The sequence below is a fragment of the Nilaparvata lugens genome, chromosome 9 (genome assembly GCF_014356525.2).
Source record: "Nilaparvata lugens isolate BPH chromosome 9, ASM1435652v1, whole genome shotgun sequence".
NCBI classification, from domain to species: Eukaryota; Metazoa; Arthropoda; class Insecta; order Hemiptera; family Delphacidae; genus Nilaparvata; species Nilaparvata lugens.
In genome coordinates, this window is record NC_052512.1 from 26,459,335 (window position 1) to 26,476,862 (window position 17,528).

The following is a 17,528-nucleotide window of genomic DNA, read 5'->3' on the forward strand; positions in this document are numbered from 1 at the left end:
GATGAATAATTCTATAGTCTGATTTTCAGTCTAATATTGACGTATGAAGGAGGCTCCTTTCTCCTTTTATATTATCCTTGAAATGCAAAATTTTCAAAAACCTTATATACGTCGAAGCGCAATTTAAAAACAACATACCTGTCAAATTTCATGAAAATCTATTACCGTAAATGCGCAACATAAAAACATATAAACAGTTAAGCATTAAGAGAAATGCCAAACCGTCGACTTGAATCTTAGACCTCACTTCGCTCGGTCAATAAACTATCTATTCAATGTTATTCTACAAGCTATTCTCCGCTGTTAAATTTACCAGCTCACTCAGTACATACGGCTACTAATTTTCATACAGTGCTTCAAATAATTGTTCGGTTCGCCAAGTCTGTGACCGCTCTGCAGACTGTCTGTGTGTTTCACGAAGATCCTTTTGCGCCTAATTAGAAGCTATTTAATTACACTGCTTGCTTGCGTGATTTTGTGTGTGTGCGTGCGTCCGTGCGTTTCCTCCTCCTCTCTCTCACACCACCAGAACCTGCTTCTCATCCTTCTACACGTCGCGTTCATTATTATCAATTCTTCTACGAACAAGGATAACGAAGGTGGGAACAAGGATAACGAAGGTGGATAAGTATCCCTGGGTAATCGGAAACAAGGTGGACGCTATCCTTGTATTTCCTTCCTCAACTCCTGCTTCTCTTTCCTCTTCTTCTTCTGCTTCTTCTTCTTCTTCTTCTGCTTCATCAGCATTCTCTCCCTCTCCATTTGTCTCTCCATCATTATTAGTTTATCACGCTCACTTCTGTCCTGAGCCAATGTGCTGGCGAAGGAGGGAAGATTATAATAACTATGATCATGTCTTCGCTTCGGCCAGTATGGTTGTCGTGTTCTAATCTGATCGAATTTCAGGAAGAATTCTTTTCATTGGACAAGATTTTCACAAGAAGAAGTAGAAGAAGTAGTAGTGGAAGAAGAAGAAGAAGGAGTTGTAGTGGAAGAAGAAGAAGAAGAAGGAGTTGTAGTAGAAAAAGAAGAAGAAGAAGAGGGAAGATGGAGAAGAGGATGAAGAAGATGGAGAAGATGGAGAAGAAGAAGAGGATTAAGAAGAAGAGGGAGTAGAAGAATACAAGAGGAGGAGGAGAATATGACGATGGAGATGAAGAAAAAGAAGGAGAATAATACAAGAGAAGGAGGAGAAGATGACGATGGAGATGAAGAAGAAGGAGGAAAAGAAGATGAAGGAAAATAATAATACTAGAGAAGGAGGTGAAGATGACGATGGAGATGAAGAAGAAGAAGAAGCAGAAGAAAAAGAAGGAGGAGAAGAAAAAGAAGCAGAAGAAGAAGAAGAAGAGAAGCAAGTAGAAGAATACAAGAGAAGGAAGAGAAGATGACGATTGAGATAAAGAAGAAGGAGAGGAAAAAGAGGGAGGAGAAGAAGATGAAGAAGAAGAAGGAAAATAATAATAATAATAATGATAATAATAATATAATAATAATAATAATAATAATAATAATAATAATAATAATGCAAGAGAGGGAAGTGAAGATGACGATGGAGATGACGAAGAAGGAGGAGAAGAAGAAGAAGAAGGTGAAGAAAAGAGGGAGGAGGAGAAGAAAAAAAAGAAGAATAGAAGAGAAGGAGGAGGAGAAGATGACGATGGAGATGATCATGATGGAGAAGAAGAAGAAGAAGGAGGAAAAGGAGAAGAAGAGAAGAAAATGAGAGAAGGAAGAGGAAAAAGAAGAAAGGTGAAGAAAAAGAATTGAGAGATGTAGGATCCATCAACTGTTTTGTCGAATTGAAAACATCCATCCATATATGAGCTCCAATGAAGAAATTTTAATTCCTTACAAGTTGAAGAAGACACTGATAGTTTTTCTCAAGTCTAAAGCTGCGTTCACACCTGAGTTAATATCACGATTTATTAATTAACTTGACTGAATCGTCAAAAATTTCTCTTGACAAAAGTTAATGACTCATGTTCCTAACAGAAAGTTCCTTGTTATTAACAAGATCTTGTTATCAATATAATTGACTTCCATATGAGTTCATTTAACGATACTATTCATATGATATAACAGCCGTAATAAAAAGCTGAAAATTGTCTTCAAATTTGAATTGAAACATGTGTGTGATCATTGAAATAATGATCTTCATCTGATCTAATGTAAATAAATTATATTGCGTTTACACCAGAGTTTAAAACAAAAGTTTTCAACATAAGTTAATAACATTTTTTTTTGGGTACACTACACAGAAAGCAGCTGTTTTCCAGTCCCTACGTAGATCTGAGAGACATTGATTGCAGACGACTCTCGTCTGACATCAGAACAGGTTTCTTTCCGGCCTAGGCCGGAAAGAGTGCCCATTCCAGCCGCTAACATGGAACTAAGAAAGGTGATCAAAAAAACAGCTGATCAAAAAACTTCTCATTATTTGTGTTCATTTTTCAATAATAAAAACATTTATAATAATATCATCTTATTGTCATTTGGAAGAATGAAAAAGCATAAACTCAACCTCCCACATAATTGAACATCATCTTTTAGGTTATTTAGACAAATCAGAATAAAAAATAAAAATACAATTTCCTGATATTCAGATTACCTCAGATTTGCTAGAGCTATCACCTTCCACTTCTGCTTTTGGAAGTGCTTAGTAAACAACTATTCTCATATATATATTGTTTATTTTTGTGTGTGGCGAAAATTAGCGTTCGCAATACGGGCAAAAATGTATTTCCGGCTCTCAATCTTTCCTAGTCCTCGGCCTACGGCCTCGGACTTGAAAACCGATTTCGATTCGGTTAATCTCATTTTCTGCTCTAGGTGCGAAATATACTATTTCGCTGCCAGTTTTGTTATCAACAAAAGTTAATAAATTTGTCACGTGTTTTGTCTGCAGCTGTAGTTATTAGGGAACAGCTGTAGTTGTAGGGTAGGGATGCTGGGCGAGGGGGTTGCGGGGATGATAGTCACCTGTTATTAACAAAAGTTACCGACACTCGATGGATAACATAAATCTTCTTAATAACAAGGAATTTTCTGTTGAAAACACGAGTTCTCAACTTTTTTCAAGAAATTTTTTTGTCGATTCAGTGAAGTTGACAACTTTTCATTAATAACTCATGTTATCAACTCTGGTGTAAACGCAATTCAACATGATGTTATTAACTTTTGTAATTAACATCAGTTGATAACAAAAATTCAGATAACAGAAATAATGACTCTTCTCATATTATTCAAAGTAAAATGGAAAAAATGAATGTAATTGAACTCGACATGACAAGATTTTCTTGTTGAATGAACATTAGCGAGTTCTCACTTTTGACTCACTGAAGGCGAGAATCGTTGTCCGTTTGTTTGTATGTTCTACAATAGCTTTAGAAGAAAACTATCAATCAGCTTCAAATTTTCAACACGTATCCTGCAAACTTTTTCAAAAGGTCAAGTACGTTGGACAGCAAAATTGACTCACTACTTCGTCTTTCTTCGGGATATAAAAATAACATTGAAAGTGCATAAGAATGGAATTGTTTTGATTTATGATTTAGCCAGCTGAAGAATTCAATTCATTGCATATGATTGAATTAGTTTTTCCATATATTCATTCATAGCATCAGCTGAAGTTTTTTGGAAGCTATCACCATAACTTAGATAAACAATAGCGTAAGTAGATATCCCATGGTATAGGAAGTTTATGTCGCAACTTTTACTGTTATCTCAAGCTGATAGTCCACGTAGTTCTTTCCTGTGAAGATTTATGACGTTGGTAGTCTCTCATATTGTGTCGTTCATATACTCTTACCCAGTCAAAACAGTAAAAATCGACAATAATCGACAGTTATCGGCTTGAGATAACAGTGAAAGTTGCGACATAAACGCCCTATACTATGGGATATCTACTTACGCTATTGTTTCTCTATGCTATCACACAGATAGACCATGCTTGGGTTTGAGATATCAATGTGTGGTTTTCGCCATTCATTTTCTTTTGGAACTGTGTATCACATGTCGACCTTCTCATTCAAAAAATGAATTTGGATTCATATGAGGGACAAAGATGTTGAAGCGACAGAGTAACTTTTCATTTCAAATAATAGGATCCCCAATGAGAACTACTGTCAAACCATTCTTGTAGAAGAAATATTCAGCTTTTTCCATAATTTTCACCAACTCTGTATAATAAGAAGTTGCGGGTTTCAAAGATTACAATACAACAATTATTGAGCGAGTTCTCTAATCAAGGGGGTCACTAACAAAATATGTTCACACCTGCTTGCTTCATCTCAATGTAAACATTATGATGCGATCATATGATCATATCACGTTGTTTCACGTCACGTCTTGATATGCGAGATTTAAATCAATAACCTCCAGAATGAGGTCGATTGAGCTTTCAATCAATAACCTCCATAATCAATGAACTTCCAGAAAAGTTCTGCATCCAATGAAATTAGTAAAACTAAACATCTATCAATGAAATATGAACACTACTGGAACCTTTGTTTTTGATTTTTCTACTTGATTGGTGAACCTTGCTCTTTATACTCGAGCAACATGAATTCAGGCATGCTCTCCTCAGAAGGCTTAGGAAAATTGTCTATGAATATGACATCAAGTATAATAGAGTGATCCGTAGTCTAGTGGATAGAGTGGATCTAGTGCTTGCGAAGCAACCTAGAGATCCCTGGTTCAAACCCGATCATTACCAAAAATTTTTGACCAGGTCACTCCCGTGTTATCGAATGGGCATGTTGACTATCGGTCCCGCCTGAAGTATGACAGTCATAAGGTCATAAAATGATATATCCAGGCGAGGTGCAACTTCCGTCAGGGACTCCCCACCAATTAAAGCAATACAAATATTATTATTATTTTATTAGTATAATGTGAGTTCATTTAATTATAATATGATTTTGAACGGTTCCATAGAATAAGTAGAAATGGGAGAACTGCACATGCCTGACTCTCCCCATCCCTAATTAAAAACCTACAGTAAACTGGCTGGTTGAATCTACGAATAGCTATGAACCTTTAATCTATGAATAGCTGGATGCAACTTAGCTGATTAATCGAATGTTTTTGCTATGCAGAGTAGTCTAGTATTGATGCTGATAAAGGGATAAATCGGTCCTTGGAATAACTTGAAAGACCTTGAATAACTTGAAAGACCTTGAATAACTTGAAAGACTCATAATCACCGTGAGAATCATGGGAAAGTTATGAATTATACATTACCGTTGAATTACTTATTCACAAGACAATTGAAAAATATAGTTGGAGATGTGGTTGACAGAAAATTTTTCCATACCGAAGACACGGGAATTTCATTTGCAGCTGTAATATTTGTAGATTAGTCCAAGGTACCTAGAATACATTATATGTACCATCTCATCCTATGTAGGCTACCATTCTATGTACAGCTATGAATACATTCCAGGCACATTATATTCTAGGTACACGGTGTTAGCCATACAACGAATCAAGTTAATGGAAAAATTGGTGTTCCTGGCTGGATTAGAACAGCTGTGATCTGTGAGGGCAGTTGACACTTCAAATATGTGTCAGGTTAGGTCAAGACAACTGAATAACAACGCTTGATTTAACATGGCGCGGGTCAAGAATAAATACTGCATAATCCCAACAGACCCAACTCCTATTTGTCTCAATCTATCAGCTGATCAAATTTTGTCACCTGGATTATGCAGTATTTATTTACGCTGTGGCTACAGTTACGGTAACCGTAGCTCGTATCGAGTTCCGGTAAACATTTGAGTATGCGCGGCTACCGCTATTTACATGTGCATTGTGGTGCTTGTGGTTTTTGGTTACATAGTTATGATTTCTAAGTAACAAACTAACTTCATTATTAACTAATTTATTTCTAACTAACTTCATTGAAACGATAGGTTATCATAACCATGTCACCAAAAACCATCAACACCACAATGCACATGTAAATAGCGGTAGCCGCGCCTGCGCAAATGTTTACCGGAACGCGAATGGAGTTACGGTTACCGTAACTGTAGCCACAGCGATTTATTTAAGACCGGCGCCATCTTGAATCGAGAGTTGGGGTCTGTTCTATAGTTGGTCTTGGTTAGGGGTAACCTGGGCAGATGTTGCCATGAAACCTGGTTCTGCAACTAAAGCTGCATTACACCAAAGTTATTAACTAAACCACTATATTCATTCGAAAAACATCTAAAGCTGCATTACACCAAAGTTATTAACAAAATGTTAATAACTTAATCCTTATAGATCCTATAAGATAGAACAGAGCTTGACAAACACATATGTTTATGAAGTTCATCATGTGTATGATAAGTTAAGTTCAATCTAATAGATTCTATAAGGATTGAGTTATTAACATTTTGTTAATAACTTGGTGTCAGTTTTAGATGTTTTTCGAATAAATATAGTGGTTTTGACAACGTAAATGTCTTATCCGAATAAGGTGGAACCCACCAACAGAAGGCCAAACAAACATTTATGTCAATGCGAAAATGAGTGGATACTCACATTGAGCGGCCTCAGGAACCGGTTGAGATGCGCCTTGGACGAGTTGGACTGGCTGGCCACTGATTGCTGATGCTGCGCATTTCGATGGCCGTTCAGAGCTGCTGCATCCAGGCACCTGGGCGAGGCAAGTCCCGAGCCTGGTGCAAAGTCAACACCATGGTTGCGGCTGGCACTTCTCGAAGATGATGACGTGGAGTTGTTTCGTGAGGCAACGAGGTTCTGATGATGGTGGTGCTGATGATGATCATCTACAGTCATATTCAGGGGTGGATGGTGAGGGTAGATGACGGAAGGGGGAGGAGTCTGCGAGGGAGCCGTCTGAGGGATGGTGTTTCGCAGGTGATGCAACAGTCCTGTGACGTCTGGCGGACAAAAGTTCTGCAGACTCTGCAGATTCTGCAAATGGTTGTGCAGATGTTGTTGCTGCAGAAGGTTTTGCTGCAGCTGTTGCTGCTGGAGGTGGGTGGTTTTGGACAGATCCTGAGTGGTTGGCAGGTGGTTGGTAGCTGAGGAGAACCTGTGTGGTTGTTCCAGTTCTTGGTTGATGATCGCTTTGCTATGCATTAGAAGTTGTCTGGCTAAGCGTTGTTGGTCGGTGGGGCATTTCTGTGTGGCTAGCTTGGCATGACTGAGTCCGAAGTCTGCAGTTGTTACACCAGCCGTTTGTGCAATACCTGGATGATTGGAATCCACTAAGTATGTATTTCTACAATTATCTTCTCAATGTTTATTCCAATTGCACTGTAAAACCCTGGAGTATCAACTAGTCCTGAACTAGAACAATTTATATTATAACTACACGATTTATTCTCTGAGAATCGTCTACAGTTCTAACCTTACAGCTTTCACAGTTTCAACAAACAGCTAAAGATGTGGCTGATAAAGCCACGAAACAATGTTCGTGTCATAGTATTGTATGATAATAAAAGTGGTTGACAATGTCAATCTTTCTTTTCACTTCTGCAGTCTGTGGACTTCCTGAAATATAGGACTTTCAGGGAATCAATTGACTCAATTTTTAGGTCTTTAACTTGTTTCAAGTTTTCGTAATGTTGCTTTCAATCTTTTCACTTTAATCCATAATTTCGCTGTTAAACTATTATTGGTTTGGAAATTTACTTATCACTAATCACTTGTTGCTTGGTCCGCAATATGAGCAGCAATTATCAGTGTACTTGAATTCTTCATTATGTTTTTATTAATGTGCTCTTAATTTTTATGAAATTCAATTATGTTTTTTATTCTATCCTGGATCCCCATCCTAGTGTCTTTACACTTTTTCCAACATTTCAGAAAATATTCTTCTTCAGATATTCTTTTCTACTAATTTTAATTTTCAAACGTTTTCAAAAAAGTTTTCTTGAAAGATTCATAGCACTGTTGCAGTCTCCAGGTGAAATAGCTTCCTTTTGAAAGTATTTGTTAATTCATGATACTCTTTATGAAAAATCATTATTCACAGTTTTTATGTCGAATCTGAAAAGGAGATATGTTGGAGATGTTATGAATTTTATAATAAATCAGGCATCATGATTGTTCCCCTATGGAATTCGAGCGTAAAATGTTGATAATATTATTAGTAGCTCAGAGCTAAAATTATACCTTACACAATGAGGGTTGATTTGTATTAAGATCTTCAAACTATTCTATAGTCTGTCCAGACTGCCATGAGCGCTGAAAGATTAAGCTGACCCTCGCTCCCTCACGCGCAGGCCCACCATGTAATCACACACACAAAAGGAGACTGTGCTTGTGTGTGTGTGAGTAGTAGGAGGGTCGGCCTAATCCTTCAGAGTTCATGCCTATTTGGACAGAGTATAGGCTATTCGACGAAACATCAAGAATTATACAAAATTCTGTAATAAAACTGATTTTTTTATGCATTTTCAATATTGAGTTGAATCAAATATGTCAAACATGAAATATGAATGATATTTATATGGTGATGAATTGATAATAATTTTGGCTAATTAAAAAAGTTATATTTGAATGGTCGTAGTTGTTCTAGTTTTAGGCCTCTATAAAATAATTAATTAATTTGGTCGTAATTAATTTCATCCTTATTTTCCTCATCTTTTTCACGTCAAGTCTTGATCAGGCCTCTGACAAGCGTATCAACAAGCCTACCCAGAATGTCGACTGTCTAACCAACTAATTTGGTTTAAGTCTAAGTATAGTTCTCAGTCTAACTCTGAGTCTTAGTCTAAGTCTGGATCTAAGTCTAGATTGTCTAAGTCTATTTTTGCCAAAAGCTGATTCTCAGCCAATTGTAGGACCTGGTTGACGTGTTCGTTTGTTGGAATAATTACAAAGATCACACTGAATTATTATAAAAATCATAACATTTTGCAGAAAAAACAACCTGATTCTACTACTTGTTCACAACACTGGAACAGTAGCGAAGTAAGGATTTATATTATATGGTCCAGAATGTTGAAAACCCTATAAAACCCGGAACAATCAGAAAAATAACACTGAATTATTATAAAAATCATAACATTTTGAAGAATAAACAACCTGATTCTGGTTGTTAATAATATAGGAACAGTAACGAAGTATAGATTTATATTGTATGCTTCAGAATGATGAGAACCCTATAAAACCCGGAACAATAAAAAAATGACACTGAATAATTATAAAAATCATAGCATTTTGGAGACAAAACAGCCCGATTCTACTACTTTTTCACAACACTGGAACAGTAGCGACGTATAGATTTATATTGTGTGCTTCAGAATGATGAGAACCCTATAAAACCCAGATCAATCAAAAAATAATACTGAATAATTATAAAAATCATAACATTTTGAAGAATAAACAACCTGATTCTGGTTGTTAATAATATAGGAACAGTAACGAAATATAGATTTATATTGTAAGCTCCAGAATGGTGAAAACCCTAAGAAACCCCAGGTTTTTTTTTTTGAACGTTCGCAATTTCATAAAAGTCACCATCAAACCGTAGTTGGAAGGTTATGCTCTCTACATGATCTATTCCATCGAAGTTTCTCAAGTCGAAAAGAAAAAAGTTTATATCTTGGTCCGAAATTCTAGTCCACCTCTTCTACAGGTCAAAGGTTATGCTTTGGCTCATATAGTTCACAATATTCCACTTTGAAGAATGTAAAAGGTGATCCTAACACTCTTCAGGCTAGCCTAACAAGATCCATAGCCTAGCCTTCATATATATATGATATTGTGTAATCTCACTAATAGTAGTGAATGACCTACTAATATCTGAAGCCTGAAATAGCCTGATATAGCCTGATATAGCCTAGAGCTGGGCACCTTTAATAAACGTATACAATCTCACTTTACTATGTATATCTCACACTATATAAATGTATACTGAATTTAACCAATGTAGGTATATAATATAGAGAGAGCTTCATTAAAACAAGACCACTAACTAGAATCTACTATGTTGCTGATATAGATATATTTTAGACAATCAGAACAGCCAAAGATAACTCAATTGATAATAGGAATATTATTAAAATTAATGTTCATTTTTTAATACAACGATCAGTTCAAGCCAATTTAGTTAACAAATTTAATCATTAGTTCTGCTCATTAGTTATATCTGTTAGGTTTTATTTCCAGTGCTAATTAAGATCAAGTTAGTCGAGTATAAACTTTGATGTAGTGTAAAGTGAAAGATTTTGAAGGTTACAATTGTAACATTGTATTCTTATCAATGAAAATTGATTAGTTCTATCAGTTCCGAATAAAGAACTCTACGTTGAGCTCGACGGTTCACCAGTAGGTTATTTAACTCTATCTCATTTAATCTACCTTGGAATTGATATTAATTTCTGTAGTCTCCGACACGCTCTAGCACTGGACTGAAATATTATATACTCCATGAACAGTAATATTATATACCATATATTATAATAGATACTATATACTATCAAAATTCGGAAAGGGAGCTGTTTTGGGCTAGGCCTGTTGATTCTTTCCTAATCATGTATTTGATTTGTGTATTGTTAAATGTGGATGAATAAATGAACAGATTTTGTGCCGAGAGAAAATGGATGTTTTTGATGGGTTTATGGAATTGATATTGGAATCGTATTAATTACAAGATTTGAATGACACCATTGCTACATGGTATATAACTATGTTCTTCCTCTTATGTATATTATTATAGTAATTGAGACAGCATCAAATGGAAATTGTATTTGCAGTTGGTGGAAATACATTAATTATCGAAATTTGGGAACAGTTCTGGGCCAAGCCTGTTGTTCGTTCCCGGTCATATTTACATGATTTGTAATAATTATTGTATCCAAAAATAAATAAATTTAATTATTTCGTTCACTCAATAACACGTTTTCTACTGTTGTAGTAAATGCGTTAGAAGTTACTATGAATATTGTAGAATTTTGTTATGTGATATGAGTCTCCTGGATAGAAACATTTTGAAATTCTTTATTCTTTATTGATTCATACAATAAGTACATCATCAAAAATTACAGGGAGATAAAAAATAAGGTAACCTTGTGCTATTCCTCTCCCAATTGATAGAGTACAGATTCTGATTGAATTTCTGAATAGTCAAGGATTCCACAAAGAAAACATACACTTTTCTATGTTTGAAAACAAACTAAAAACATCAATTTTTCATTGATGTTAGAAACCCCGAAATATCAAAAATATAGACGTAATGTAGGCCGAGACGACTTAAGACGTTGCATCCTTCAGTCTGCTAGCTATCTGGTCGTGGGTTCGAATCCCGCCGGTATGCGTGGACGTTTGATCATCTCATCAAACCACCTACGTACTTTCTATTACTCACTCATTAGCTCGAAGCTCATAATTTTCTAGGCCTATTCATTCCACATAGTCTAAGAAATTCTTCTTTTATTTCCAGGATTAGGCGTACACACCTGTTCCGGTTTCAAAGGACATAACTACTCATCTTACGATCTTGTTAGAGGTCTGCCAATATCCCTTCTACCGTAGGATCTTTATTTCATGACAGCCTTTGGAATCCTAGTATCTAGAATCCTAGTATCTAGTATCCTAGTATCCTAGTATCTTATTCATCACTCATTAGGCTAAAATATTCAGCCAACGTACTAAACTCATATTCGCCCACGTAATCTCTATACTTGAAACTATTTCATAACTATCTGTGACTAGTTGAAAAAAATAAATAATTTCCCATCTTGTCAATTATTAATTGTGTTATTCTAGGAATTGAGTCATTGTTGATAAGAAAATCTTCGTTAGTCGGCCATTTTTGCTGCGGTTTTATCAATTTCTCACAACAATCAACGTGATATTCCAATGGCATTCACAGCAAAACTGCAAAGATCATGAAATGTCTGGTAAGTAGGCTCCGAAAAAGTTGATTTTATCGTTGAGAGTTGGTTTTCACAGTAGAATTTGGAAAAAATGGGTTTTCCTAATCCACAATGATCGACGAACGATACGGTTGTCTGATATTTGACATCAATGTGATATTCCATCACAGTGTCATATCTCAACACAATTATGATCAATATAACAACCTATTTTCTGGACATGTTATTCAGTATCAAAATTTGGGAATATAATAGTTTTAAATGATCTCTCTCAATCATATTTCTATGATTTGTGATTGTTTCCAGAAATGAATAAATATTCAAATTTGAGCCTCAAAAAGGTTGCAAGCCTTTTGAATATTGAGGAAAGTATTGTTATATTATCATTCACGAATTCATCAGAGCAGCCTTCCTTGCTTTCTAATAAGGAGTGAAGTAGTCAGAATTCTATTCAAAGCAGTGAAGGATAAATCGATGAGTGAACAAATGAATATTTTGGAGAAATCTGTGAAACTTCTGCAGTGAGAGTAATAATTAGTGCTTGTTATGCGTCTTCATTAACTTCGAGTTAATGATGAAAACTAAGTTTTACTTCAAGTTCAAGTGTAAAGGTATCATTGTAAATCGAAGTTCATATTGTGGACTTAAGTCATTGAAGAATGAAGGCTCCACGTTCACGTAGAGCAAAGGGTATTTGTGAATCAAAGTTGATATTGTAAACTAAACTCAGTTCATAGTGAGAAAAAACTTCTAAAGTTGCAAAAGCGATGAATTTTTCTGTTCAGAGTTATTGAACTATCTAAGACTCTACTTCAGCAATCTTTGAACGATTCAATACTTTCTTAGACAGTCTAAGCATATAAAAGTTATATACTGAATTCTATGGTCTAAGATGGAGTCTGAGATTATATGAGGATTCATCCAAGGTTGGGAGATCTTATACGTCTTTGCACTGTATTCAATTCTCACACAATTCAGTTTGGTTTATATTATTCAGTTTGGGAAATATTATACGTTTTTGCACTCTATTCAATTCTCAAACAATTCAGTTTCGTTTACATAGCTCAAAATTCTCTTCGAATCCTAATTCAAATGTTTGAAACGAATAAACCTTACTTCAATTTTACCGTATTCAAGTAGTGAGAGTGAAGATGTATCAATTGATTTCCAGTACTTGTTAAGTGTATTACATTTAATGCGCGTTCAATTAACTGCTTACAATCTTCATCAATTATTCAAGTTCGATTGAAAGGAGCATGAACGGCAACCAATGTGACATTCTTTTGAAAATTCTGTTACAGTTTAATGTTTTCAAAATCTTACAGTTTCTCATCAGGGGGGGAAAATTGTCATCTTATTATGTTTCCTAGCAGTTCTATTCCGTGTTAAATCATCACAGATTCAGGCTACTTCAAGCTGAGATTATTTGTTATCTAAATTTGGGAGAGAAATAGTACAAGGAGTATCCTTAGTTTTTCTCTCCCAATCCGTGCTACTTTGTAGAAATTATATATAAATGAAAAATATTATTATTTCTCAGATGAAGCTGATTTGTTCTCATTTGGAGAAATGCTTGAAACATTTTATCAGGGACACTCTCGTTTCAATGTTGTTAACTCAAATTTTAAACATTTTGTGTTGAAATTCATTACAAAATTCACATGATATCTAGTGTGAACTATTTAAAACTAGTAATATAACCTACGTATTACGGTATTTTTAATTCAAGGGATTCTCGAATTTTTGTAGTTTATGGGATTTGTCAATGGCGTATCAATAACAAACTTTAAAACTTTTCTTGTTGTGAATTGATAGAGACCCAGGCTATTCCAGGCTGTGATGAGATGTATTATCAATTGAAGGTCTTCTCCATTTTCCTATATCGTTTAAAGACATTTCTCGGCTCTTTGATTTATAATTAGAAGATTTGCCGAAGATAACATTGTTGAACTAAAAAGCACTTCTAACTCTTTAACTTCACGAATTCTAACCCTACTCCAGCTGAATCATACCAACCATTCCTTGCTATGATTCTACTAGTTCTAATACTTATTCTATTTTTAGATTAGATTAGATTTCGTTTATGTATGCACTTTTTTTAGTAGAGAACACTAACTTCACACTCTCCTATTGAACGTACAATTCAATCCAAACACTTTGAAAACGTTTTAATATCGATGAGTCGATGTATTATACTAATATCACATAATTATTTAAGAATACAGTAGTACACCATGGATCACAAATAGTATACTGTATCAGTTCGCACCGGCATAAGTATTCTAAAATACAGTATCACGAAGAACGGATTGATAACTTATCAAAATTAACTCATCACAAAAGTATCTCCCGTGTACACTATAAGTCCATCGTACGTATTTATTCTGAACAATTTTCACTTATTGAATTGTATACAGCTTTCAGTCAAGATATGGCTTTCACTGTTTTACCCTTAACACAATTTTATGGATCACCTATTATCAAAAAAATTTCACTTCCGAACAAAATCCGATGTAGGGATAGTAACTAGTAAATATTCTCACTAAGATGGTAACATTTCATACTCTTTCTACTATATCACTCGAAATGGGCCTACGATTACGATTTTAAATAGTTAAAATGAAAAATCTACAAATCAGGAAGGGACAGTCTACAATATTATTGAAGACTGACGTACAGTAGAGGTACATCATCCTTATTTCCACTGAGAAACAATTCAATATGAATTTCACTGTTTTACCATAAATATTAGTACTAGTTAGTTGTTATCAGAGTTCTTCACTTATAAAAAGCCGTTTTTTACGTTTAATCGCGACAACCGAACGGTTTTAACGGTGATTACTCAATTTCAACGGAGGTTTTAAACTCGATTTTGAAACGTTTTTTTACGAACTGCGCCGAGGAGAGCCAGATACACTCGGAGAGAGCGAGCGGGCTCTCAAAGTTTTCAACTTGGGATATTATTTCACCCCTATCGAAGCCTGAACCGAAATGTTGGATGAGAATTGAAGCCGACTGGGGAGCTTCCTGCTTTTACCGGTGGCGGCGCCACTGTACACGCGCGCTTACAAGCAGGATGCTCTCAGCACCTTTCCTTTTTGTGCGCATTCGCATCTGGTGTGCATGTGCGTGCGTGTCTAGTGAGATGTGCACCTTTTTTCGGACATTTGGATTCTGGCGCTAGATCTCTGGACCCTTTTCTTCTTCTTCTCATCTTAACATTCTTCCTCTCCCAATCATTCTTCTTTCTATCTACACATCTCCTACTCCTTCATTTCCTTATTCTACTTATGATTTATCGCTCTTTTCTCATTCCTCCTCCTTCTCTCCTAGTTATAATGCCAGAACATCCAGCTAAACAAGAGATTTTCATATTTTCCTACATCTTCTTGATCAGTTTACCTCGCCTAATTCTCTTAATTTCTCGACATTCCGGTCGTTTGTTAATGGGAAGGATATTATTGTAACTTATATCCTTTTCAGAGAAACGACAATTATTTTTGTTGAAACACCGCCTATTTATGGAGTAACATCACAATACTAGTAGTTCTTTGAACAGTAGACCTCACGCAGTTTTCTCATCCACAAATATTTGATGTCACCTGTTCTGGTTGATTCAGTTGAATCGAAATTCACAGTTGAATCTCAATTTACTCTTAAAAACTGTTATTTGTTTTCTCCAAAATCAAAAACTCACTTATGTTAATAAACTCAGTTCACGTTTGAATTTGTATTCCATAATATATGATGATTTATCCAGTTTCGTGGTAATCTTTCCATCTGATAAAAATATTTCTCAACCATTTCAAAATTAATTTTCATCAATCAAGAATATTATTATTTTTTATTATAATTATAATATTATAATTATCATTTCTTCATCATTATTCAAGTTATTTAATCATTTTTTATTTTATTTTCAATCACCTTAGATTCGTTTTTCAAATGTGAGAATATTGATACTGATGGACACGCATCATAGAAAATATTGAAACTCTACCTTATAGAAATAGACACGGCCAGACAACTGTGTAATGCATGCAATGAATTGTCAGCTGATTGATTATGAATAATTGATCCTATCTTCAAGGTAAATGATATAATATATAGTGATATCAGAGTATGGAGGAATTCATTTTCTTTTCATATTATCTTTAAAATGCAAAATTTCAAAAAACCTTGTATATACATCGACGCGGAGTTGAAAAAGGAATATTCCTGCCAAATCTCATCGAATTCTATCAACGCGTTTGGCCGTAATCGCGTTGCATACAGACAGACAAAAGCAAATCTAGTTGAAACATAGACCTCACTACGTTCGGTCAATTATACTGTTTTCAATCTAATTGCATTCAATCTTTATTCTCATTAATTTATTTTTTTCCATGCTTTGTAAAATTCGTTGAATAACTAGCAATACAGTAATTTATTTCATATCCTTTTCAGAGAATCGACAATTATTTTTTGAAACACCGCCTATTTATGGAATAACATCACAATATTTTACTATCGTTATTCTAATTGCATTCAATCTTTATTCTCATTGATTAATTTTTTATAGGTCTACTTTGTGAAATTCATTGAATAATGAGCAATACCGTAATTTATTGTGAATCTATATATAAAAGCGAAATGGCAATCACTGACTGACTGACTCACTCACACGCAGAACTAAAAATCTACCAGACCAAAAACGTTCAAATTTGGTAGGTATGTTCAGTTGGCCCTTTAGAGGCGCACTAAGAAATCATTCGGCAATATTTTAACTCTATGGGTGGTTTTCAAGGGTTTAAAGTTCGTCTTTTAGCATGTATATTCTTCTTATTCCAATCTCTTGATTATAATTTAAAAATGTCCATACCATATGTTAATATAGAACTATAATCTAGAGGGAGGACCTCTTCGAAACAGTTGTTAACTGGTAACTAAATTAATAATTTTGTCAGGTTGGCATTAAGTTGAGTTGACTTTGTTAGGTTGGCACCAAGTTGAAGATTGAAATGCATTTATCGCGGAAAAATTGATTGGGCACTGCTACTTCAATCAGAGCTATTCCTGGGAATATTATATTACTAGCCGTCAGGCTCGCTTCGCTCGCCATATCCGTTTAGCCAGACGTTTAGTCTGGACCCCCGACTGAATCGTCCTAACATATGATAAAAATGCTCAAATGAAAAATGCAGGCGAGCGAAGCGAGCCTTCTGATCTCATTCTCGGACGATCCAGTCGAGGGTCCTGGGGGCGGAGCCCCCTGGCTAGACGGATATGGCGAGCGAAGCGAGCCTGTTGGCTAGTTAGTGTATAAGCCAGTAAATTTTGTAACATACATAGGTCTGACTGTTCAATCCATTGGTAGAATTCCTCAACCTCTCATAACAATTCTTACACAAAAGCCTGTTAAATTTTAAACGTGATTAACTTCACGAGAACCAATCAGATAAACAATCTTGACGAGAAGTTAATCACGACTAAAATTTAACTGGCTTTTGTGCAACCGGGCCTAAATATCTAAACTCATGATCATTCATGAAATAGACACCATTCACAAATAATGTTATTTTCCTGAATATCCTCCCACGCGGCTGTCATATGGCTTCACCCAATTAGTAAACATCTTCCCCCTCAGTCACCTTAATGTCTCTCTTCCAATCCTCCCCCTCCTCATCCTTCTCTTCCACCCATTCCCCT

The 17,528-nt window shown here is 35.3% G+C and overlaps 1 protein-coding gene across 2 annotated transcripts in view; it reads right to left on the reverse strand.

The window, feature by feature from the left end:
- The window catches only part of LOC111055928 (zinc finger protein basonuclin-2-like), a 436,060-nt gene that overhangs the window by 358,639 nt on the left and 59,893 nt on the right, over positions 1 to 17,528 (reverse strand). The window contains exon 1 of one of the 2 annotated variants that reach the window (XM_039435713.1): positions 6,529 to 7,370. The exons of the other annotated variant lie outside the window; for it this stretch is intronic. Within the exon in view, the coding sequence (XP_039291647.1) occupies positions 6,529 to 7,092 (564 nt within the window). The 5' untranslated portion in view covers positions 7,093 to 7,370. Of the gene's footprint in view, positions 1 to 6,528; positions 7,371 to 17,528 lie in introns of those variants that run through there. 2 annotated transcript variants of the gene reach the window in all.